At 43.3% G+C, this 27,567-nt stretch overlaps 1 protein-coding gene across 5 annotated transcripts in view; it reads left to right on the top strand.

Moving 5' to 3' along the window:
* Positions 1–27,567, top strand: part of INPP5B (inositol polyphosphate-5-phosphatase B) — a 1,358,813-nt gene that overhangs the window by 1,141,895 nt on the left and 189,351 nt on the right. For all 5 annotated transcript variants that reach the window (XM_069622659.1, XM_069622660.1, XM_069622658.1 and 2 more), the window contains one exon: positions 15,631–15,758. In XM_069622659.1, the coding sequence (XP_069478760.1) occupies positions 15,631–15,758 (128 nt within the window). The remainder of the gene's footprint in view (positions 1–15,630; positions 15,759–27,567) is intronic.

The raw sequence follows: 27,567 nt of genomic DNA, 5'->3' as shown, positions 1-27,567 counted from the left end.
GCATTTCTTTTACACTGTTCCTGTTTTATTGTGCACACCTGCACCTTCTTCTTGCTTTGCTTTCTTCTGGTTGTGCTTCTTGCACACTTCTTACTTTGTTGTGCATACTTGCTTGCACCTTTTCCTTGCTTTCGGGTCACTTGCACCCTTTCCTTGCTGTTTCCATGCCGCCAGAGCAATTTCTCCATTTCCCTTTCCTTGTATTCTTTAAAGTTCACTTTCCTCTCATCTTCTTTACTTCCGCCCTGCTGGCGCATCTTTCTTTATGCTTTCTCTCTTGCTTTCCGATCTTGCTTTCTACTTTCGTGCAGCTTGTAAATCTTGTTTGTTTCCACTCCCGCTCACAAGTTTCTCTCTTCACTTTCATGAAACTCACCAGGTAGCGTGGCGCTGGCGAGCTGTCTTCTCGTGATACACTGGGTCGAGGTCAGGGTCTCACCATCTGCCCCTCAGACATCCTTGGGACTAGCACACGTCCCAAGGGAACAAGCATCTCTCTGGGCTCAACCAGCAGGTTGCCGTCTGCCACTCTCTGGCTCCCTGGATACACAGCTTCCCAGTCATGCTGCAGCCCCTTAAACATGCCGGGGCAGCGTCTGGAAACGCTTCTCCTCTCGGGACTCTCCAGGCTTCTCCTATAGCAGCTCTCTGCTCCTTGGCTCTCCTGGTCCCATCCTCATCTCCAGCTTGCTATCTGCTTCTGGTTGAATTATCCTTTTTATAATGCAGGTGAAAGTCAATTGGAGTCAAAGTGGGTTGGTGTATAAATGGGACAGGGGGAATACCATGTCTCGCCCTTGGGTATTCTCCTCCCAATCCCCTTTGACCCTCTTCGCAGGTGATCCTCACTCGCTTGTCCACCCGCAGGTTGGGGCCCAAAAGCTATGGCTCCCTGGTCACCTGATTGGAAGATCCCGGGGAGTAGGTGGGAGAATACCAACAGATTTCTCAAAGACCCTTTCCCTATGGGGTTTGGACTGAATTGCACCACAGGGGAACCTCGAAAGTAAATCTACGTTCCCTTGTTCTTGGCCCTTTCGATGTTACTGAGAAGCAATAGGGTTACAAGTTCAAGAACCACTGAGTAACCCTTGGGGTAGACTCTTTTCTTTGACTGAGCCATATTAGGGGGGAGTGGTCGGTGATCAATCTAAACTTTAGGCATAATAAGTAATATTTGAGATGTGTAATGGCCATTTGATCCCTAAAGCTTCTAATTCGATCCTCGAATAGTTCTCATCCCTGGGAAACTGTTTTTGACTAGCATATAGAATGGGTTGTTCTAGCCCGTCATGGTTCTGCGATAATACTGCACATAAACCAGTCAAAGAACGTCAGTCTGTAATATGAAGTCTTTAGAAAAAGTCTGCTACCTTCAGAATAGGGCTTGGGCACAGTGTTCGTTTGAGGGCCTGATAGCATACTTTGTCCTCTTCATCCCATTATGTTTCTAGGGTTCTGCGTTTCATAGTTTGTTGGTCAGTTTTACTGGAAAAGTTAGACATGAATCTCTGATAATACCCAATTAACCTGAGGAAAGATCTTAATTCCATTTTAGTTTTGGACATAGGGCATTCTAAGACGGCCCTAACATTTTTCTCCAGAAGCTAAACGCTATCATTTCTTACAGAAAACCCTAGGTATTTAACGGCAGGTTGGGCCAACTTGCCTTTTCTTGGGTTGGCTGTTAATAATGGTTTTCTTAAGGCTCTTACTTACTTATTGACTAAATGTGTAAACATGATTGATGTGTACTTATCTTATTATAGTAATCATGTGCACGACATTGAATCCATACGTCAATTCATGTTCTGGCAGCGTCTCATTAATGCTCAAAGTTTGCTGATGCAAATTGCTACTTTTAATGTCTGGCTAAAAATTGAAAGACTATTGGACATTTCCATTTGAATTTACTTGATATTACGACTTTGAACTCTGCGCAAGCAGAAAGTGTTACTAACTATTGATGGGAATTTTAAATTCTAAAATCCTAAGATTTTAATTATGATATTGCTCCGAAATATGAGTTTCTTTTTTTTTGTTTAACTATATATTTAATTTTGTTTACTCTTTTTTTTCTATTGCTTTTTGATATATTGCTTGACTATATAGTTTAATAATTTATAATTATGTGTAAAGTTTAAATATAAACTGTAGAACATTATTAATAAATAAATGTAAGGCTCTTACTACAGTGTATAGATGGTACAAATGGTCTTCCCAGGTTGGACTAAGGATTTCAGTGTCATCAATATATGCCCCGCAAAATTCCAAATAAGGTTGGACAATCTTAGCCATCAACATTTGGAAAGTTTCTGGGACGCCCTGCAACCTGAAGGGTAAGACTTTAAACTGATAAAGACCTATCAGGGTGCAAAGGCAGTCTTTTCTTTATGTGGTCTGTGTAGTGGGACTTGCAATAACCCTTGGTTAAGCCTAGGGTGGACAAATAGACGTCACTACCCAATTTATCGATAAAATCATCAATGCGAATGGAGGGGCGTGGCTTGCAGCCCTGGTGTAAAGCAGCTCTTCTCCAGATCTTCTGCAAGATCATGCAATAGATATTGATTCCACAGTGGCAGTGGAGCATTTTACAAAAAATATACCTACTGAGAGTGGAACGCAGCGTGTAGCAGGCGAGATTGGAGGGACAAGCAGTTGAGGCGAGCCGGCTGCGTATCCCGATCCTGGATGCTGACGGCCAGCCCTTCCATAATAGCGACCGCAACACCGAAGCAAGTCCCACCTGCGAAACCAGGCAAAGGAGCAGTGAAGATTAGTGTGGAGCGGAGCGCAGGAACCTCCATACGCCCTGCACCCCGCAAGGGAGCAGAGCTGAAATGAGTGGACACAGCAGGAGTCGGCAGCTGAAACGCCTGTGTTGCCGAGGACCCCAAATGGAGGTGCAGTCTGCAGCGCAGGAGCTGCTGGTCTGGCCTCTTCTCTGTTCTCCTCTTGCCCCTGCGTGGCGACAGTTGGGGGAATGTGTATGGGCCCGGGGGACCCAACGGAAGGAGAGGAGACTGTGGAGGCACCTGCCGAGGAGCAGGCCAATAGGTGGCTGCACCAGTGAAACAAGCGCCTCAGCGGGACCTGAAAGATTGAGCAAGCCCTGACTTTGAGGAGCCAAGGCCGGAGAGACGAGGACAATTTAGCAGGAGCGCCGCTCGATACAGGACCTGGCAGGTATGGAGGGGGCACTCAGACCTAAGTGGCAGACCTAATAAACGAGGTGAAGGCTCTGGAACACTCACCGAGGACGCAGAGGGGAGAGCCTACTGTTAGGGAGAATTCTCTCTTTAGGATGAATTTCCTAACCTAGTGAGTCCCCCAGAAGCTTTGCTGGATTTCTGGAGTTTGTTTTTTTCTCCTGCCAAGAGTGAGACTCTTTTTCTCCCACTCTTGGACATGATTTATGGTGTCCCTTTGACTGTTAATGTGTTTTATGGGCTATGGGGTCCTTTATTCCATAGGGTCTCATGTGTTTTTACTATGTGTGTTACACAGCACCCTCCGTGCAGTGACACAGGGGTATCATAGTGACACCCCACCATAGACTCCATACCCTGGGACTGACTACTGTCTCCCAGGGCATGTAAAGTCCCCATTGGCTTTACTAGTCCCAAATTATTAACAGAAACCGGTACAAACCATCATATTGTGGACGTACTGGTCGGGGCAATTCGATTGCCCCGGGGTCTGTTAGTCGAGGGGGCACGTCTCCGTACCCCCTGATCGAGTTTTGGCTGGTGGCAGTGGATACTACTTTTTATATTCAACCGCGAATATATCCCTATGGGATTTTCCCATTGTTCGAGGCTACCAACTTTAATTCTCATAGCCTCGAACATACCGCCGGTTTATTTAATTAATATTAAATCGCCGGTTGGTATTTTTTGCCAGGACTCGATTCTAAAATGGCGTTTGTGTTCTATTCTGTGATTCCAACCCAAGTCGAGCCCTTTGTTCCACTTTTTGGCAGGCTTCTCCACAGAAGCCTCCAAAAGTGGTGCCACTCTGTCTGGGTACCACAGGGGGTGTGGGAGGGGGTTTAGGCACCCTGGACTGAGTTACCTTGGTAACTCAAGTCGCACTCTTGTGTGATTGGCCCAAGTGGTGAGCCGGCCGGCTCACCACTTAGCATGTTTGATTGACAGCTAGGCGGAGTGAATGGGGGTGTGCTGCATAAAAGCAGGGCTTTGGGGACTGGAACTTCAGAAGTCGCCACAGGACCTGAGAATCCGACGAGGGAGAAGCTGAGCCGACCTACCACGACGACACCACCGGTGGAGCCCTGCGGAACCGACTCACCACTTCCCGACGACAGAGAAGATCTCCCGGCTGGAGAGGCTTCTTACCCTGACTGGTGGGCACAACCAGTTTACCTTCTTTTCCTCGCATCCCAGGACGTCTTGTGGTCGAATTGCCCATGCCAAGCACCCCGGCAACCGGATAGCCACTTACCACTGGACCGCGAATAAAAGGACTGCTCCTTTTACCTGAGAACTCCGCGGCTGGTTTCTTCCCTGGCAGTGCAACGGACTCCTGTCTTCCTCCCCGACGAGATCCTCTCTTCCCCCGGACGAAGCACCGACTTGCATCCGCTACCAGAAACAACTGCCCCAGCTGGAGTATTCTCATCACTTTAAGGTACCGTGTCCGCCAGGCCTCCCTTTCTAAAGTTTGCTACAAGGTAATAATAATCACTTAACCTTCTGGACTGGGCTGGCGGCCTTGACCATCTAACTGGTCCCTTTCTTTGGTCCAACTCTTTTTTGAACCCTTTCAAGACTTTTGCGCACTGCACCCGTGTGACCTTGGACACATTTCGTTCTGATCCTCTTAAAGTGGATCCGGCCTTCTGAACTCTAACTTCACGGTTTTACTTTGCCTTCCTCTCTTGTTGTGTTCTTGTGAAAGTGTTGGGATCGGTTTCAAATTATACTCTGCTTTTCTCTCCCTTTTAAAACGAATTATTGGAGTGCCATCTGCGTTAAGCGCTCACCGCTGTCTGAAAATAAGTGGGACTTTACTTAAGACTTGTCTAATATTCTTTTAAGGGAGTGTATATCTTTTAGTGACCGTGTTTCTTAACTGCTTAACCTTAGTACCTTAGTGCCTGTGTGTTTCACTAGATGTGGTTTTAAATAAATAATTATATCTCTTTTACACCAAGCTCTGGTCAGTGTTTACTTGTTCTACTGTGCTCTTTTGACCTATTGTGAATACTCTGTATACTGCCTAACTCTTCTTGAGGGAAGTCTGACTGCTCAGCCACAGCTACCAAGTGAATCTGTGTGGTACAGACTGCTACCAAGTGGGTTTGCTGCCAAACACCTGTAGTCTTAAATCTTTTGCAGTGGTCCCAGAGGGAACTGCACAGGTTTCTGCCTAACACCTACAGAAGCAACATAACTATATTCGGACTACCTGAAGGAGAAGGAGGACGGGACCCTACTGAGTATGTAGAGAATATGCTGCTGCAAGAAGTGGGCCCAGGCACACTATCTCAGGGATTCACAGTTGGGAGGGCACACAGATCACTGGCAAAGAGGCCCAGAATCCTCAACTATAAGGACAGAGAAAAGATCCTGGCCTTCTCCAGAATATGGTGAACCATCACGAGAGGATCCTCGAAACTGGCTATATACCCAGACTATATAGCCCTGATTCATAGACAGAGAGCACAGTTCGGCCCAACCAAAGAACGATTGAGGAGAGCAAACCTACACTACATGCTGATATATCCTGCTAAACTGAAGATACTACACAACAGGAGATGACACTTCTTCGACAGCACAGGAGATGCGCCGTCCTGGCTGGATATGCAGGGAATACCGCAACTCCCCCACAGTAACAATGACGCACAATAGAGGAACGCGCCGGGCACAACATGGAACAGACTTCTTAAAAACTGGTATGGCATTCAACACGAAGCCGGAAATATAGTGAGAGGTAATGCGGGAGCATGAGCACTCGGGACACTGCAGTAATAGCAGGTGCTCCACAAGACCGCTGCGCCAGCAGCGGCTGCAAGAATCCAGTCGAAACCTAGGACGCCAGTTAGAAGGCATCAAGGTGCTGCAAATTGCCCTAAGAAGGAGTAGCTGGAGCAAGAGAAGCAGCTGGCCTGAGCGAGAACACTACCGCTGGGCCAATGTTTGGATTGATAACGTTTTTTGACTGTATTCTTGGAGTAAATGGGGGAGAGGGGATATGGTGGTGCAAACAAAGAGACAAGTGGGCGTCAGGAATTGCAGTTCTTTGGGGATGTAGGCGAGGGAGGCCAACCAAGTTAAGAGGACGGCCGATGAAGAAGGGGAGGTTTATTAGGGGCCTGCACTGTGACATGTGTGTAGGAGAGAGATGCAATAGACAGATATGAGAGCAGGGATATGGGAATGAGATGACCCTGGGAGTGTACCCCAGATGGGAACCAAAGGCTTAGGAATTGTCACCTGGAATGTCAGGGGACTTACTAGCTATATTAAGAGACTACGAGTGCACACATACCTGAAAAGGGTGGGAATACAAATAGCGCTATTGCAGGAAACGCACCTTACGGATAACAGGCAAGCAACAATAGCCAGGAAATGGGGAGGGAAGATACACGGCTCAACATTCTCAGCATACTCAAGAGGGGTACGGTCTGATAGCCCCCACAGTCCCATTTCAGATGCTAGAACTCAAAAAAGATGATGAAGGAAAGATGGTTGTGGTGCTCAGTTTACTAGAGAACAGAAAAATATGCCCCGAACCATGACGCGACTACATTCTTAGTACATTCTTACATACAAGTCCTTGTATGCCAGACTGACCACATACAGGGAGGTAACCTGGGTGTTGGGAAGAGACTTTATCTGTACCCTCAATCCCAGACTAAATAGGTTGGACGCTAAGCACAAGAAACATGCGATGCCGGCCAAAATATTGGGTGCCCTCCTGCATGACCTACAGCTAGTACAGGTTTGGAGAGAGAATCGCAGAGACACACTGGGATACTCTCACTACTCAGCACCACACGGAACACACACTAGAATAGACTATATCTTTACAGGAATTGAAACCCTGGGTGAGTTTGTGGGGGACTGAATACAAGGCTAGGGTTCTCTCATGGCCCATTGATGGCATACTGGCGGGCAGACACTCTGAGGGCCCCGATACCAACCTGGAGACTGAAGGCTGAAGCCCTGTATGATGAAGTCTTCAAAAACCACCTTGGGTACCCAATAACCGAATACTTTGACAGCAACACGAGTAGTGTAGCCAAAACAGGGACACTATGGGAAACCTTCAAGGTAGTCATGAGAGGCGCGGCAATAGGGAAAATGGGGGGAGGGAGGGGCTGAGGGTTGATATACAGAGGACCCTGAAAGGCATGGAGAGAGAAATAGCACAGGAATAAAATGCACTTGCAGGAAGTAATGCGGGCGGGGCAAGACTAATAGACTTTTTGTGTATGGTATGGTTCGTTGGAAAGCTGAGGATGTTAGCTTCAATTTGACACTTAAATTAGTTCCTAGCATACACGGTACAGTAGTTATGGAGGTTTTAGTAGAGGTCGGCTTTTCTCAGAAAGAGTCAACATTTTCAAATGAAAGATGCGCTTTTGAATAGTACAAACAGGATTTCTTTACACAAGGTAGTCTATGAAGCCACAAGCTACACGACAGCACAGCCACCAATCCGCAAGATAAACAGATGGAAGGAGAGAAAACAGGTTTCAGGAATACAAACTCAACAAATACAGTTTCAATCCCAACTTCCCCCAGCAAACTCGGAGAGAAACAGGAATGATTGCAAACGGGTCAAATGCTTTTGAATGTGGCTTTGAATGAATGGAAAAACACTGAAAAATGGATTTAATTCACTAGATTGGATTCAAAACTAGTGGGAGCCGCTTTGTATAGTTTCAGATAAACACTAGCAATGATCATTGAGTAACTAGCAGGTTGAAAACTGAATTCAGAGGTCGGATGCAAAGAACAGCAGTTTTACACATGATGAAATTGAGCCAAATGAAAACGTTTCCGCGCACGAGAAGCGCGATTGCGGAAAAACTACAAGGAGTTGGAATGCGGAGGATGTTGGCTTCAATTTGACGCTTACATTTCGTGTCTAGCATACACGGTACGGAAGTTACAGAGGTTTTAGTAGAGGTCGGCTTTTCTCAGAAAGAGTCAAAGTTTTCAAATGAAAGATGCGCTTTTGAATAGTACAAACAGGATTTCTTTACACAAGGGATATGGATTTCTCCTCTTGCAAAGTGCTCCGCCAGCAATCAGTTGATGGGTGAATCTCTATGTATAGGTCCTAAGCTGTCTCTATTTATGTATTTCCCAAAGGGGTGGGTAGGCTGAATTATACTAGGCACACCCTCTAGGAATCCTATTGGTTAGGGTCTGTCCTCTCCCCTGATTTCAGAAGGAAATGATGGTTTACAATCCAAGGAGTACCTCCCTCTTGTTTCTGCACAGTAAATCTATTTTTCATATAAAGCATATTTACCATATTATCAACTTGCTAGCAATAACATATTTACATCACAGATTGAGTGGAGCAAGTATCCGTCCGAGTTCCATCTCGGTGAGAGCTTCGGTTCAGATTTGACAGTTGTTCGCGCTTTTGGTTGGGTACCCAATGTCAGATTCGTCCAAATTGATCTACATATATGTGCATAATCCTGTGAAGTTTCATATTTCTAGCATCATCACAACTGCTACAAAACCACAATTTTTGTAGTCATGTCTCTGAACAAAGCACAGAGTTCTGAGTAGTTTCAAAATGTGACCAGGATTTTCATGTTAACAACACTATATTGTACAGATTTGTACAATTTTGCACAGTTCTCTGTGAGTCTTTTTCAAAAAGATACTTTCTTGTGGGTTAAGGATACACAAATCTGTCTGGCCCGCCCCCAAAGTTTTAGTGGGCCAAGAGCATTCCAGGCCTCTCTTCCTGCTGGCAGGAGTTCTTGTTGACACTTGAATTTGAATACCCTTTCAATCCAGGAAGCCTATTGTCTCTCCCCAGAACAGCAGAGCAACATCTCCTCCCCCTTCATTAACATCCGACTGAGAGTTCCTGCCCTTTTGGTGGGAAGGAGAAGGTGGTGTGTTTCCCAGTGGGGGAAGCTTCTTTGAAGTTTTGCTGAATCAGGTTACTTTAAGTTAAATTGTTACATTGTTCTTTGTTGAAATTAAAGTTACAATTTTAAAAACAGGCAAGCATATCTCCAATTCCAGTCTTTTTCAACCTAAAAATTAAATAGTGGCAACCTATATTGCTTTTGATGGCAAGTCACTTCTTTTCAACAGTTTGATTTTACTGTACAAGTTTAAACTGCCACTGTACTTTAATGGCAGCTTTGATACAGGCGGCCAGCGGTACTTTGCCCATATCTGACAAATTTTCCCAGGCAAGCACCTTTTTTAATCTGGATATTCTTGTGATGAAATCTGCTTCTCCTGACATTGTGTGCTTATGGGGATTCCTTAGATAAGGTGATAGTTAACACCCAGCAAGCATGTTGGATCTTTTCTGATGTTTTGGGACCATTATTTTGCAATTTCAACAGTCAAGGAAAAACGGATTTTAGAGCACTTTTGGGTTTCCTTGCAATGAAGCACAGCCTTTTCAGGTAGTTCCATTTCCCTCTTTGGGCAGCCCAATGACAGGTTTTGGCAGGGTGGTCTCCTGTTCTACCACTGACACAGGCAAAGTAGATTGGCATCCAATTTTTTCGGTTTCACTGCGTATTTCTCAGCAGTTTTAGTGCGCACAGGGCTTTTTGCAACCATTTTGTTGGTTCTGGTGAAAGCAGCACACAATTATGTTGCAGGGCAGAGCCTAGTGGGTCAATGCATCCCACAATATGCGTATTATGTTTATCGAATTTGGCCGTAGCTTGATTTTTTTATTTCTTTTCTTAGTTTTCCCTGCATTCTTTTGTCGATTGCTTTGCGTGTTTCTGCTCTTAAAATTGATTTTCTCCTGTTTACGAGTCAGCACAATCACAAGTGCCTCCTCGCTACTTGCTTCGAAAGTGAGGACACTCTCACATTCCCACGGTCCCACAGCCTTCTCAGAGAAATCGAAGGTCTGTGAGAGCCAAGGGACTGTCGAGCAGTTCTTTATCTCGTCGGGAGCATGTACAATACACCCATCTCCAGTAAATTGTGACGGAGAGGAGGGAGTTTGGATCAAGTCCAGCTCTTTTATTCTGTTGGTCAATTCTTCGATTTTTGCTGCATTTGTAGCCACCATTTGTGGTATCAACGGATTTGACCTTATACTTGGGAGGGGTTGATTTGGAGTTTGTGAGCCACCACCTCAGCAAATGTTTTGGTTTGGGTAGGAATTGTTTTGGTTCCACCCATCTTGACATGTTTCTGGGAAAGGACCGGAATAGCTTCAAAGGTAAAAAGAAGACCCTCAATTTTACTTAGTTTGCCAATAACCTCCATCAGCTGGGATTTTAGAACTCTGACTTCCTCGTGGGTTTGCTCATATCCCGTGTCTAGTAAGTTGAGTATACGTGTGATAACTGGAAAGGCTTGGGAACTATTTAGTGATTCAGCAAGTCCGGGGGCAGCCGGAGACCCTAAAGCAGCTTTCCCCGGACCATTGTTATAAGGTGGAGATTCTTCTCCGTGCTCCTGTGAATTGGATTGCTGACCATACTGCCTGCTTGTATTATCAGTAATAGGGGAGCTGGATTTCTGCATGGTCGAACCTGCCATCTCCTGTTGACCCGTAAGTGTCAATCTCGCAGCACCTCCGGCCTCGGTAGGCACAGTATGCCCACAATGGGCTTTATAGGAATAGTTTGGCAGATTGTTAAATAAAAATACACTCTCAACCCCGTATTTCCTTTGGGTGACTGGGGTAGATGGCGCATGCGAGAGCCTAATACGCTTCCCTAATTCTGCTTCGATTGCTGGAGCAAGCATCGAGAAGTCAGATAGGTGATTATGGAAACATTCCAAGCCCATCTTTCTTCTTATTTCCTCTCTGTCAAGGTTCTCATCAGATTTGTCCAATTCACACTCACACCCTCCTAGTAGCGTCTCATTTGCTTCTTTGAGCTAAAACGACGCAAGTGGTCTTGGGATTGCTTTTGTCATAGGGTGATTCACCATACTGACGCGATCTCTAACATTTCGTGGCAAGCTTGAACACACCTGAAAGTGAATGTCACCCTGAGACTGTCTCATTTCATCTTTGGGGGGCTCCTGTCCCGAAATCCCTAAGTCATTGGTAAGTAGCCCCATAGATTCCAGCGTATGATTACTGGCTTCGGGGAAACGATCGGCTGTGTTCAAAACCCCTGTCAGATTAGTTATCATTTCTGATTCATACAGTGGATTTAACAGCTCTGGGGGTACTGCATTCCCTGTTAACACATGGCTTACATAAATCACTGACTCAGGCTGCATGAAACATTCTGTTGGAAGCGCCCCATCCGTACCTCCATTTTCTAGTGCATCTGTGGATTCACCCACTACAGAACTGAGTTTGAGGCAGACATATTTGCCGTTTCTGCTACCCTCACCTTACTAATGGTGAGCTTTCTCCCGCCTCTTAGGCCATTTACCATGGTCAGTGTCACCGGCAGCCGCCTACGCTGCATATTAAGTTACACCAGATTCTAACTACAACAATTCCTGAGGCGATACTCTCTAATTTGTCTTTTACTTGGGTAGCAGTCCCATTCCTCTGGCTCTGATAGTTGCTTGTGCTCTGAGTTTCTGGGGCTTTTGCCTCTTTGTCAGTGCATGCAGGGACAAGCAGCAAGGCTTTCATTGGGAGAAATTGAGTCTGATGAATGTGTGTCTTAGCTGTACCTACTGTGTCAAGAAAAGGAACTGCCGTTTCCTCAGTTGTCACCCTCTATAGAACAGGGGGCAGTCAGTGGGCAAACACAGCTAACGCTGACTATTTTAGAAAACGGTGAGAACAAATCAGACCTCCCAAGGGTGTATCATTTTCCCCCTAACCACCCTTTTCTGTGGCCCGGTTCAAAATATTCACACTGAGACAACTCACAGTAAGTCTAGCACTGTTTCTTTGAAGTGTGAATAGTTAAGGAGCATATAGTTGGTGTTTTTTCGACTTCAATTCGGAGCCCTTGCTGTGGAAATGAGTGAGTTCTAAAACTTGCTACATGGCTCCAATCGCAGGCTTGCACTGGCAACAGTGTGTTGGAAATCTCCAGTGTGGCATGCAGGTCTATGTGTCCCAAACAGGGCGGGGGATCCTCAGTCTGTAAAGTCTGTAAATCTGGATATTTCTGTGCAGACAATAAGGAAGGCACACAACAATATAATCAAGGCCTCCCTAAAGGAACAACATGGACTGGCATGAAATCCATGTTCACAAAAGGCCCCTTGAAGGCTTGTTCTGCCCTCTGGGCCCAGCCAAAATATCAGGTGTATCTGTTTCCAGGAGCCAAACCCAGAGCCCGAGTTATGATATATGATATGATATGATATGGCATTTGTAACGCGCCTATACACAAGAGTTACATGCACTGGGTAAAATCCTCACACAAAGCCCAACCCTGGGAGAGAAGCAACCACCACAGACAAACCCCAGTCATTTCAGATGGCTGTGCAGGAATCTGCAGAGAAGGTTGGGGGAGGGAGGGGTAGAATGAAGTGGGAGGAGGAGGTAGTTTAACATCAGCAGGGGGTGGATAAGGTAAGAAGGAGGTGGTTGGTGAATATCAGGAGGAGGGGCTCGGCATAGAGCTGGAAGAGGCTGTTGCAGAATAAAAGCAAGTAGTTAGTCACTACAGGACGGCATATAAAAAAGATCTGTGAGCCCCTCTACTGAGAACGAATACAGACAACCCATTCTATGGGTAGGTTCCCACTCGGGAGGGTCTACAACCATCTTTTAGCTCACTGTACCTTTCACAGAGGAGAAATATTAATTTGCATGTCAGTCTGGTGCCACCCACTTGGCCAGTCCAGCACGGAAATGCTAGGCGATTCTCTTCTGAACAAGAGTACCAACAGCAACCCCAGACATATTTTTTGGCCTGGTCCGCCTCATCAGTGAGGTGAAGCTGTGCCTCCCTAAGCACAGTTAGCAAAGGGTCCATGTCTGGATTACTCTGAGTAATTTCGTGTGAAACCCCAAGTCCCTAAACATATATACACAAAAGGACTGGGAGCCCTTCTACCAGGAATGGAAGGCATAAGGAGGCCAGTGGGGCCCAAGGGAGTATCTAGTGGGAAAACCTCTAATCTGAAGAAGATGGGCTCACAGTGGAAGGAAAACGAGCATGCGGCGAGCAAGGCAGGATACAACCAGATTAGCATCAGATAGGCACTCAGAAGGGTAAAGGTCAGGGCCATAGCAAGGGTATGTGACAAGACCCTACTCGGGCCCCTGGAATGCTGAGAGATTAGCTGGCCCTTTTCATGCACCTTAGCCCTGTCAAGACAATCACCTTGTATCAAGAGTAATTGAGGGAGACCCAGCCACGTCTACAGAAGTGGTCTGAAGGAGAGAACAGAGAAGTAGAGAGTGAAGGAGGAAGGGGTATAGGAACTCCTTAAGCCCAATATTGAGAAACCAAACGGACACAGAGAAGTAGGGAGTGGGGAGCACCCAAGCTCAAGATTGATCAGACAAAGTTGAAGGGAGACCTGTTTGAGAGTGGGTGGACATGATTTGTCAGTAAAGTTGTTTAAAGTTTCCCCTACTGCATTGGCTATATGCCACTGACTCAGCTGCACTGAAGCGGTAAAGCAGGCTGTTATGCCCCATTTAACTCCGCTAACTCTCATTCCCAATGGCTGCCACCAGTAAGTGAAGCCCAATCAGCCAGTTGAGTAAGGAGACTCATACAGCCAATAGGTTGCCTTTGTGAGTCTCCTGCATCAAATTGAGTCTAAAGGTGCCACATTATGGATATGTATCCCAAATGAGGACTTTGGTGAGGAAAAAGATTGCCAAACCAATCTGGCAGTAGCAAATAACCAAAGGGCCTCATGCTAGATTCACAGTTTAAGACTTTGGGCCCCCGGTTCTCACCACAATACATTAAGTCAAGTTAGATGTATCACAACTAATGTCCTTCAAGGTACATTAACCAAGTGTGCTGTAATTTGCCACGGCACCACGAGTGGGAAGCACAAAAAGGCGTCCCAAAGATGCACTTCTCAAGAAGATGACGTTTATTGGTATCCAGTGAAATTGTTGACAGCAAACAAAAATGTCAGTGAAAATACCTCTGCAGTGAAAAAGTTACCAAGCAAAAAGTAGTTCAAAAATGTCACCTGAGAAGTAGCCATAATATCAGGGTTTGTTAAGTCGTTGTGATAAATTAAGTGCCTTGGTAGTTAGGGTAGGGGTTATGGTAAGGGTAGGGCTCATAGAGTAATGGTTTGGGCATTGTTAAAGAGAGGGTAGGGAAGTTGTGGAGGGCTGGTGATTTTGCCATAGGATTGGGGTTAGGATAAACCTACTGGTCAGAGCAAAGCAAGCATTAGAGTATATGTTTGAGTTGCGGGTAGCGTAGGGCTAGGGTTAGGATTAGAGCAAGGGTTCGGGTTAGGTCAATGGCTATGTCATTTGTGGTGAGCTGGTGAGGGGTTGGGGCTAGGTTCACTGTTAATTTTCTATTGATTTTGTATTGAGTAACATGCAAATAAAATGCTTTAGCACGCTGAAGAGTTAGTGTTCTGTAAGAGTTCAGGGAAATAATTAGCGTTAGGGGAAGGTTCAGGAATAAAGTTAGGATGATTGTGGAGGTTGTATTAAAGGTTTCAGTCTTTGTTAGGGTCACAGTCTTGTACCTTTGTGTATTTAAAAATAGTATTTTGGTGAACTTTTGGCGACCTTATCACTTGCAACATTTTCACACTGCATTAATTGTATTGAATGACTACATTTTTTTTAACACATTTCTGCTGGCTACATTTTCCCATTACTACATTTTCTCTAGGGCCATTTTCACATAGAACCAGTTTATTTGTATGCAAAACAGGAGGAGGATGTTTGGGTCTGGGTAGAGATTAGGAAAGTTTCATCTTGGAGAAGCAACGTTACAATTAGAAGTATACTCAAGGAGTTTGGAACTACCTGTGACTGCTCCTTGCCTTACAACAGGGACGTTTTCGTCACCTTTCAGAAAACCCATTTTGACTTTGTGTAGCTTGCAGTCCAGGTTTTTAACTCCTCTGAATGTATTTATTTTCTAATAAAATATTAAGACAAAGTAGAGGAATGGAAGGAGGTGCACTGATTCCTAAATATATTATGGGCCAATAATTGCATTATATTTTAGACACATTCAATTCAAACAATTCAAATTGACTTTTTTTGTTGATGTGTATCGCTCCAATAATCAGTTTGATGAGGTTCCTGCTCTATAAATGCTCTTATAAAAATCAATACTAATTTTTAGTTTCTTTCCATAAGTCTAGTATAATTAGGAACAAGTCTTGAATTCGGGATTCAAAGTTATGGCGTTTTGCTGAGATAGTGTGTAGTCTTTCTTCTCCTGGTGCCTTATCTGTGATATTGAAAAGTGTGTATGTCTGAAGTGTGGTTTAATTGATTGAATTTGCCTGTCTATATTCCAATTAGTTTCCTTAATCACAAGACATTCAGCTGGCAGCAATCACTCCGTAGCTGAGGCCTTGTTGCTCTTTTTGGAGGCTCTTCCAGAGCCAGTTATCTGCTACGAATTGTACGACAAATGTTTGGAGAGTGCAGGAAACATTACCATGAGTATAGAGGTATGTACATATGTGTGGTAGATTTCAATATGGTATTTCTCTTGATTTTAATAGCTGTGAGTTCTAATTTATTCAAAAGTAAATTTGGTGTTTTTTCATTTGAAATGTATTTTGAAGGCAAATTGGGGATCACATGAATGTCCACCACTGGCTCTTTTATAGATTCACAGCCTTTGAATATTCCTGCCTCTCAGTCTGGAAGTCTCCACCACTGGCTCTTTTATAGATTCACAGCCTTTGAATATTCCTGCCTCTCAGTCTGGAAGTCTCCACCACTGGTTCTTTTATAGATTCACAGCCTTTGAATATTCCTGCCTCTCAGTCTGGAAGTCTCCACCACTGGCTCTTTTATAGATTCACAGCCTTTGAATATTCCTGCCTCTCAGTCTGGAAGTCTCCACCACTGGCTCTTTTATAGATTCACAGCCTTTGAATATTCCTGCCTCTCAGTCTGGAAGTCTCCACCACTGGCTCTTTTATAGATTCACAGCCTTTGAATATTCCTGCCTCTCAGTCTGGAAGTCTCCACCACTGGCTCTTTTATAGATTCACAGCCTTTGAATATTCCTGCCTCTCAGTCTGGAAGTCTCCACCACTGGCTCTTTTATAGATTCACAGCCTTTGAATATTCCTGCCTCTCAGTCTGGAAGTCTCCACCACTGGCTCTTTTATAGATTCACATCCTTTGAATATTCCTGCCTCTCTGACTGGGAATCTCCAGAATCATTTGTTTTTAAAGCACAACATAGCCAAAACAACCCTCATTTTTCCCTTGTTTAAACATAGCCTGTCCAAACAGGGTTCTACTCCTTTAAAGGCACATCTAGGCTATTATGACACACCCAGGGTTGCCTGTGGGTGGCCTGTCCACGGGAGGCACTGGGGCACCACCCCCACCCTCTTCCTTTCTGGCACCTTCTGGGTCCCAGTCCATAAATACGGACCAAAAACTTTTTTTTGCATTTCATAATACAAATTTGGGTTTTGCATTTGCAAATATTATAACATTTTTTAGATTCTTTGAAAAGCTGGTGGTGATTGATTCCGCTCCACCTTCCCAGGTGCCCCTGAATGATCAGCGTCTGATATATGCTGATCCCTGACATTCGAGATGCCTGTGGCGATCGGCCACAGCCCTTTTGCCAGTACTCCTGACAGTGGGGATACTGGCATATATTGGCAGACCCAGCATAGAACGTGTTACTTGTATTACCATTAATGGCAATATGTGCAAAGCAAACATCTGTATATGTCCCTATATGTGAATACAGGCATATTGGTACAGCCAACAAGCACATGTATTGGCACAGCCAGGATGCTCCTATTTTTATACTGTCATATAGTGTGGGAAAAGGAATCCTGAAAATGCAATGGAAAATGTTCCTGTGCCATTGTTGGCGACTTGGGTGCTGCAAAATAAACAATTTTAACTCAATATTTAAAATATATTCTGAAAGGGAGAATTGACCAGAACCCCCTTCGTTGGTTCAGGCTCCCTTGCTACGCTCTGTTGCTCCTGCATATTTGTAGGAAACCTTTTCCCCACAACAATTAAAAAATTCACTAGTCGCTACTGGTGCTGCCTGCATGTTCAAATTATATTAGCTGCGTTAATTAATGCGATGCTCTCAACAAAAAGAATTGGGAGAACAATTACTGGATACCAGCTGAGCAGGACCTTAGGAACACATGCTTTAATTATTACTAAGTGCATTGCTAAGTGAGACGAAGTATGGATTAAAAAAGATGCCTAAAATGATATTTCTTTTTCTTAAATGTTTTTTTGTATACTTTATTTATCTTATTCATACAGTACATGCAAGATATAAGACATTCAAACTCAACACAAAATACAGTATATCTTGCACATACATCTTATAGAGTTTATCATACCCCAGAAAATTCAACAATGAAATACTCATAGAATAAACAAATTCATATGCAATAGGGTCATAATGCATTTACAAATGAAACAATCCCATACAAAAGCAAATTCAAATCACCAAAATACAAACACAAAACATACATAAACAAAACATACATTACAACAAACAAGACAAGCACAAATATAAGTAAAGATTCACTAAGAGTAAACATTGAAATATGCAATGTACCAATACCATATAAATCAATAAAAGATCGGCACAAAATCCAATACTCCTCTTCTTTACCCCTCCTCTTATACATGACGAATTCAAAATCTGACAAAATCACCACATCATTCATCCATTCTTCCACCTTTGGCTTCTTCCTAGTCTTCCAAACTTTCAAAATTTGTTTCACTGCTATTACCAAGATCCTATTTATCCAAGAACCATATAAACGAGCCGTCAGACACCGCCCAGTATTTCCCAAAAGCAAAACCTGTAACGGTCCTCTTGGAAATGTAATAGAAATAGTCATATCTAATCTGTCAAGGATTTCACACCAAAAGGTGACTACCCTGGAGCAATACCATAACATGTGCAGTAAATTTCCCTTATCCCTCCCACATCCCCAACATAAATCATCAGTTGGTAATCATAAGGCACACATGCGCACAGGTGTCCAATAAAGTCATCCCAAAACTTTCTGATGAATAAGTCGAAGTTTAAGATCTAATCTACTACTATATCCAGTACGCCAAACATACTGCCAGACTTCCTCAGAAATAGTATTACCCAAATCAGCATCCCATTTCTGTTTCAGGACATTCCATGATTCTAAATTGAAATAGAGATCTAGCATAAGCTTCAGGTATGTGGAAACACTACATGACAATAGACAAAATACATTCCAACCCGCTGGTTCCTGCTCTACTGGATTGGACAACACACCAAATACCCTGTTCAAAAGACAGTGAAGCTCCTTATACCTGCTACCCTCCTTCCCACCTAATCCAAACAAAATCTGTAATTCTTGAAAAGTTTTCAATCGTCCATCCTGCACCAAATCCCCAACGACAAGATTCCCCTTGAAATCCAACTACGCCAACATAAAGTCCTATTATCAATTTGTAGTGCCGGATTATTCCATACAGATGCCTTATGGTTCAGAAAGACATTTCCACCAAAATTAAGCAACCACCATAACATCATATCTCTAGCAATTTTAACAGTCAGCAAATTAGCGGATCCCCTCGGTAACTTCCCCATTGAAAAAATATTCTCCAACCTAAATTGCGGCAAGGAATCCCTCTCGATTGCTAACCAAATTGGATCTTGCTCCGTCCCCGCCAAGCGTATAACGCTGCCTTCTTCAAAACAAAACCCTTGTAATACTTTTCTAGACTAGGATAACCAAAACCCCCATCCTTAATGTCCCTTTGTAAAATAAATCTTGGAATTTTGGGCGCCTTTTTTTCACCCCAGAAAAAATCCATAAAAACTTTCATTAAACTGTCTCTTCGTGAATACCAGAGGTATACACTGCATTACATACAAAACCTTTGGTAGGAGCGACATCTTGATTGTATTAATCTTCAGCCATATCCCCAAATCCATTCTCGACCATTTCCTCACATCTTTCCGTAAATTATCCAATAATTTATTCACATTAAATTGAACCATTTTCCTTATATCGCTTGTAATATAGATCCCCAAATATTTTACATGCAATCCTGACCACTTACAATTCCAATCCATAAAGTCACACCTCCTAACAGCTCTTGAGAGCGGGAACACCTCCGTCTTCTCCCAGTTTATTCTGTAACCTGAGAATTTGCCAACCCTCTCTAGTATTTCCTTAAGGACAATGCTACTCCTCTCCGGATTCGATAGCACTACAACCATATCATCAGCATAAGAAAGTACTTTCACTTCTGGTACACCAAATTTTAACCCACTAATTCTTTGTTCTTTTCTCACTAACTCTATTAAGGGTTCTAAGGCAATGTTGAATAAAAAAGGTGACAAAGGACATCCCTGCCTTGTCCCCCTGGTGAGATCAAAAGGATCTGATAACTCCCCATTAACCCAGACATGTGCCTTAGCAGAACCCTGAAGCAAAAAACCACATTCCTAAATCTATCACCAAACCCCATTTTCTCCATTGTAAACCAATGCCGCATTAACTGACGTATTACTATGAGAAATGATCAGGTCCACTAGTGTTCTTATGTTCTCATATCCAAATCTTCCTTTCATAAAACCCACCTAAGATTTTATGTATTATTTTACTAATACTCCCACTTAGCCTATTTGCCAATATCTTACTAAAAAGTTTAACATCTGCATTCAATAAAGAGATTGGTCGATAATGTTTACACTGTTTACCCTCCCTTCTTTTGGTATCACTGTGATCATTGTCTCAGTCATAGAATTACACAAACTTTCCCCCTGCAAAAAAAGAATTAAACAACCTACATAAAATTGGAGCCAAAAAAACTTCAAATTTCCTATAGAACTCAGTCGGCAATCCATCTAAACCAGGAGATTTCCCCAACTTGAGTTGCCCAATTGCTGTCAAGACCTCCCCAGTTTCAATATCCGCTTCCAACAATCCAGCTTCTCCCACTGTCAATTTTTCAATATCAATATTTTCAAACAGACACCCTAAATCTTGCTTTGACATAGTATCCTCTTCCGTATACAAGGTCCTATAATAATTCCTAAATCCTGAACAAATTTGAACATTTTTCCACAGTAAACGGCTAGCCCCATCTTCAATACTCTGAACATATGATTTTTCACACAAACCCTTCAGCCTACTAGCCAACAACCGACCACTCTTATCACCATTCTCCCAATATTTTTGTCGCGTATAAAATAAACCCTGTTCCGCCATCAAATTGGTAGCAGCCGCTAATTTTTCTTTCACCACATTCATTGCAGTCCTATCAGTAGTACTTCCCGACCGAGCATACTTTCCCTGCAGATTTGACAATTCTGCTTCCATTAGATTCAAATCCCTCACAGATTTCTTCCGAAGGCGGGAAGTACAATTATACAACCCCTTATTGATGCCTTAAAACTATCCCATACCACCCCCTGGCTAGCAGAACCTTCATTATCTTAAAAAAATGTGTCATCCGCAACAATAGGTCATCCAAGACATCCTTATCTTCCAATATCCCCGTCTTCAATCTCCACTTCCGAAACGACAGAACCTCCACATCTAACTCCAAACAAAGATCCACCAGTGGATACTCAGAGATTTCTCTCTCTCTAATATATACACCTAGTGTCTTATCCATCAACCTCTCTGTGATCAGCAAATCATCTAATCTAGAGTAAGAATCATGTGCAGGGGAAAAAAAGGTAAACTCCTTTTCTGAGGGATGCATTTCCCTCCATATGTCTACCAACCTAAATTTTTCAAGAAAAAGATGAAATTCTGTACAAGTTTTAATATTAGTGTACCTGCATGAACTAATCCTATCAAGTTTATAGCCCCGAACACAGTTAAAATCTCCTCCCATTATGACCGTCTCACCAGCCATGCTATTCAGAAGTTCTGAAACACCATCAAAGAAACTTTTGTCAGACGTACACGGCCCATACACACATCCTATGGTGATTAATTTCCCCCTATACTGTACATCAGCAAAAATCATACGACCTTCTCCATCCATTGCCACCTTTGTAAATTTATATTGCAAACCTTTCCTAAATAAAATACTAACCCCCCCTAGAATTGGTGGAATAGCAATTCGAAAGATCCTTCTTATACCTAGCATTGGTCAACCCTTGCCTGGTGTCATTTACCAAGTGTGTTTCTTGCAAAAGAACTATATCTGCTTTAACTCTCCATAATCTCGCCATTACTTTCTTCCTTTTCTTTGGACAATTTAACCCCTTAACGTTCCACGTTACTATTGTCAAGTTATTCAATCCCATCCTAATTTATCTCAAGCCCATCTATCGTCCATGCCATGAGTATTCCAGTCTTTATAACAAGGAAACCACCCTCACTACTTTCAAAAACATGACAATTCCAAGTAAATAACTCTAACAAACCACCAACATATGTATGTAATTCAAAGACTCAAGACACACTCCCATTAAACATGACATACAAACATCAAACAAGCAATAAGAACAAATTATAACCTGAAGACAACCCTCATGAAATTATGAGCACCAAACTTCTCCACACACCTGATGTTCAACCCACACTCCCCAAGGTCATACCCGCCACAAACCTTATAAAAAGCTTCAAAGATATAATCCGCTGATACAATATTCAAACCAACAATGTGAATTCCAGATATAGCACTAACTATATTATGCTAACCAACCATCAACATTTGGTCATATACCCCCAATTATAACAACATATGTACAATCCCATACCCCAAAAACCACTGTTCCCCAATCCCTTCAATGTCAATACACAACATATCGCCCCATTTTGGACAACAATGTTTCCAATTGGAACCATTGAAGGCGCACTAATATGAACCCCAGCATCCTCTTCTCCCTAATGTACATTATCCCCTTGTAAACAAAAACAATGTATACAAAATAAAAAATAATATCCAGTTTCCCCAATCCAATCACCACCCCAGTTGGGCCAATGCACTTGGAAATACCCCCAAACTTGCTCAAAAATCTCATACAACCTTTAGAATGATGAGTCATAATAGATCTCAAAACCAGATCTCATAGATGGCAGTGCCTTAACCAAACCCAACCTCTCCCACAATCCTTAAACCTCCCTGATACAAATGCCAGAATGTGACAAAACGTGAGGAATAATAAACTATCCCTTAACAAGCCATAAAACACCGCTAATATCACTGAGTCCAAATAACCCAGGAGTAATTGTACAATTAGTCTAGTAGTTGTCTGGTGTATTAACGAGCATCTCCAAATTCGAAACCACAATACCTTAACAACATTTCCACCCTATACAGTATACTTGAACCAGACATGATTATGGTCAGAATATCACATAATTCTCCCATCCACCCTTCTCTACACAAAAATAAATAAATAATAATTAAGTAAATAAATAAATAAATAAAACACATTTCAGGAAGCCCCTGCCTTATACCTGCTGTCAAAACCAAACATCATAGTGATGAAATTATCAGCAAGCACCAGGATAACAATATAGATATCACTCAAATATTTCAAATGCAATATTTCTACTCGTTCAAGAATACTGTCATTAGAAATGGGATTTACTCCCAGTCATCATCTTTGTTGGACACAGGACAGGTCGGTCACCATCATTCAAGAGACAATCACTTGCACCACCACTCCGGGGGGTGTCGTAGGACCAACGCCATTTGCAGAGGAACCACGTTTCCTTTGGTGCTCTCACAGAGCAAGAGGTTTAGGAAATCAGGGTGAGGGGGTCCAGCTCCAGTCTGTCATGAATGCCTGGTATGTCCTTCAGGCCCACAGCACCACATTGGAAGTAAGAAAAGCCATCCACCTACCATCTTGGCAGTCCATAGGATCAGACAAATAGATAATTAAAATTGTGGTGGAGAGTTGGAATTTCAGGTAGTGCATAACACCAGCCTGGAGAAGTGTGCCAACGGCACAGCTAAAGGAGTAGATGGAGCAAATGTTAATGAACAATGCAAATGTGGGCCACACTGAGCCTGTGGGGGTCAGGGGGCAGAGAGTCCACTCAAGGTAAAAGGGATGAACATAAGGGATAAAGAGCCCTTTGTCATCATGCATTTCTGAGCTTTGCACAAGGTAATTCTGAAAAAGACTTTCAAAATTGTGATGCAGCATAGTGTCATTCCCATACTCTAAGAAGGATTTCTTGTGTGCTCTGGATTTGTCTCAAAGGCACCGATTGTCATCTTCTGATTTCTAAGCCAGTATAAAACTTTCCAGAGGTTAGAGTTTCAAGGAGAGCACTTTCGATCCAAGGTACTAGCCTTTGGCTTCTGATCCACACCAATGGTCTTCATAAAGTGCCATGCTCAAACAACTGCTAATTTGCAAGGAATGGTGTGCATGTATTTCCCTAACTAGAGGATTGGCTGATTTGTACAGAAACAGAAAATGGGCAAGTGTTGCAGTGCAGTGCAGGTCACAATGAGATAGAGATTCAGTTAGTTACATTGTAAAGTCTGATCAGACAAGAAGACTCACGAATGCATTCACAGCAAGAATTGGTGCATCTCTGAAGTCTGAAGTGTAGAGTATCAGCCAGGGTGTACAAGAGGATGTTGGGCCACATGTCCTCCTATATATCTTTCATAGTGTTTTGCAGGCTGATGTTGAGACTGATAGTCATGAGACCTTCAGTGACATCTGGATGGAGACTGAGAAGAAAAGACTTTCTGAACAACCAAATGGCACACTCAATCTCTTCACAGTGCATTGTCAGGAGAGGTCACTCTAGGTCAAATTGGTGATGAACATGTCAGTCAGGTTGAGGTCACTTCAACCTGCTGGAATTGAAAGTGATCCACTGGACACCCACAGCCGTTCTGCCCTATGGTGGTGGCACAATCTTAGGATTCAGACGGACAACACAACAGTAATGTGCTTTTTCTACAAATGGAGAAATGATATGATATGTTTTTTATAATGCACTTAATACCCAGAGGTTTCTAAGCGCGGACCCGGGGATCGAACCTGTGTTGCTCCATGTCGTCTTGCTTCCAAGGTGAGCACATTACCCCTGAGCTATCCTCCCAAGACTGTGGGACTGATTATTGCAGTTGGCCCAGGAGGTGCAGGCCCTGTGGTGGTGGTCCTGAAAGCATTAGATCCAGTTGTCAGCAGTTCCCCTAGCCAGAATAAAAATTGCACTAAATGCTTTCTAAGCCAAAAGTGGGAGCTAGTTTCTCATCTGCTAGAATTAGTTGTTTGAAGGTGGGCATATTCCGATAGATTTGTATGCAATGTCTGTTGCCCATATATTTAAAACAGTTGGTCAGGGCGAATCCGGACGAGACCACATATGGGAAAAGAATTGGTCTACTAGGTAAATTTTTAAACACAATTGCTGTGTATTTTTTGTAATGATGTAATGCACATAACATACATGACATACCATACCATACCATCAGGTCGTAGTGAGCCTAACACGTTCCCCATAAAACACAAAGTTCCAACCTATAATACATTTCCAAAACATCTGGTGATTTATAACAGACAAAACCTTGTATTGTCAAGGGGTTCCAGGAACACTATATACAAAGAACATACAATGTCTTTTTGCCTCTTTGGCATACTAAAACAGAACAGAAAGTTGACACAGAAGTGTTTCGGCCTATTATATTTTATCAGCTTTGAATGTAATGGCCTTCATCAGGACGGGCATTGTGGAAGCGATTCCTCACTGCCTGAGGTATGTATCTACAAAAGTAAAAACTAGATGAAATGAGTGTTTTATCTCCGGGATATTCCTTCATAAAGCTCAATAAGTAGCTAGAAAACTGAACCACATAGGGACCGAAAATGGCTTTCCGTGCTGCATAGATGAGGCACAGAGAGTCTAGGATGCCACCAGGGTGTGCGCCATGCGTGCGTAATACTGGGGCAAACAGAAAGAGTGTTCTCCTGTGAAAGAAATGTTTACACAAGGTGACCTCTCCTGTAGTTTTATTTCACGTATTGTTCATAATATTACTGATTCCCTTATTTGGGCATTTTAGTGTTGCAGGGGTGTCTTACCTCATGAAACACTGATGAACATTCCTCAAGGTGTATTTATCCCTGGGGTGTGATCATCAATCCTGTGTGACAGGAAAGTAGAAAAAGCGAAATCACTGTGTTGCTACAGCGCGTTCACAGTTGTACATGATATGGGTCCTGAGTGTCTTACCTCCATCATACTGTAGTTCGGCTCCTCGAAATGTGATGTGTTGTGGAAAGGAAGTGGCGCAGGAACATCACTTGTACTTGCACTTTTTGTCTCCAGAGATCCTTTAGTTTGTCTATTTGATCATGGACCAGTAGCGAATGGCTATCTTAGCAGAGGCAAGATCATTCTCTACTAAGGACACCTATACGAAGACATTGAGAAGATTATGATGCTGGTGTACTGTGACATCTTTGCACACATACTTGCTGGTCCTGGCAAGGTCAAGATTGCAACATTCAACCAGCAGAGTACATCTGTTGCCAGTTACGGAATACAGAGAAAGGCCTGGGCAAGTATCGCAGCTCAAGGTCACTGTGGTGAAGGAGCAGCGAAGTATGATGGACCTCACCCATTAGGCAGCAAGGCAATGCTTTAAGGGCAAGCCAGTGTGGGCAATGTTTATGGACCAATGTGGGCTGCTTTTAGACTGTGCAACTGGTAGTTTCTACTCAATCTTTCTAGCCTATTGTGCTTTATTAGTTATGATTTGCCACATGTTTTCCAGGAAAAGTGTACCTCCAAACGCTAAAAGGGTATGTTGTGAAAAGTCACAAATTGCATTTTGTGAATGTAGACCACTTTTTTGGTGTGTAGCACTCTTTTGTGTCCCAGTCTGCTTATTAGAAGACTTCTGCACAAGTGTTAACCAGTGTAATGGCTGCCCTCAACATTGGAACTCAGTGTGCCGTTGTACAAGCTAATGGGTGCACTATACGAGGCAGTGTATTCTTGTGAACTGAAGTTTCTTTCATGGGATTGTTCTTTCAACTGCCCATCACGCTGGCACAGAGAATCTGAGAGCTGCAAGCGTTCTCCTCGCTGGAACATTTTTAATGGTTTTTAGGGATAAGGTGGTTCTGAGGGCAAACACAAATTTTGTGCCTAAAGTAGTATGATATTCAACGTCAAAGCATTTCCCTGCCAGTCGTTTTCCAAAATGCTGATAGTCCGCAGATAGGGTGCTGCATACAATAGATGGCAAAATAAATGTTATATGTGGACAGAACAACGTTGTTTAGATGAAAGAACTAGTTGTTTGAGTCACAGCATTCTACGAGAGGCAATGCATTGACCTGCACCTTGTTTGTGAACACACACCTCCAAGCTCAAAGAGATCTGCAAGGCATCACCATGCACTACTATACTGTCTGTGAAGGATGGCAAATGAAGATGCACTGGTCAGCCAGGCAGTACTGAGAAATCTTTGAGAGTTCTTTAACCCTCCACTACTAATATGGAAACAGTCTCATTGGCTTGATGGTATTACGTTTTCTTCTGGGTAACCTGTTCATATTCAATTTATATAGCATAAATGGCTGGTGTTTAAGGCTTACATGGCCAGCAACAGCCGGCTAACTTGTGGTGACATGAGGGCTTAATGCTACAAACCAAAATGTCTGCTGGCAGTAATGAAGGGTGTTTTCTACGAGTCCGTTCACTATTTCAAATGGACTCATTGCTCCCACGGATTCCTTACCGAGGATATCTATCTCCCAGCACAAGGTGCTCTTTGGCAACAGGTGGATGTTTGCTGCATCGCACTTCTTCACTTCCACTCCAAGTTTGGCCATGAGGAAGAGGCTGCACAAGTACCTTTTCCCAATCCATAGGAATGGGCGGCACTCCGAATGAAGATGCTAGGCGGCTTTGTCCCCGATGCCAGCAGTCACGGCACACCTTGGGAGAGATGCAGTATGATCTGACTCACATCTTGGATGAGGGTGCTAAGAAGGAAACTTTCAATCAGGCAGTAAAGGGGACAGTGATGGGACCGTAAGCCAAGCTGATATCAATTCTCACGGTGGCTACAACCTGTCCAATAAGTACAGGCTGGCCCCTTCTTTCTAACCTCTTGTTTCTTTTTGCCCTTGCTTCCCCAGAGAGTTTGGTGGTACAGGCCTCTACAGCAAACCTCAAGACCACCCCTTTTCTATCTTTGCCCCCAGACAGGGAGAGCAAGAGATTGGACGCATGGGTAAAGAAGATTTTCAGCTCTTCAACCCTTTGTCTCAGATACTTCAACGCCACTTGTGCTTAGGCCAAATTT

Source organism: Ambystoma mexicanum, chromosome 11 (assembly GCF_040938575.1).
Source record: "Ambystoma mexicanum isolate Mex_15411 chromosome 11, UKY_AmexF1_1, whole genome shotgun sequence".
Classification (NCBI taxonomy): Eukaryota; Metazoa; Chordata; class Amphibia; order Caudata; family Ambystomatidae; genus Ambystoma; species Ambystoma mexicanum.
This window is presented reverse-complemented; position numbering and strand designations above follow the sequence as displayed.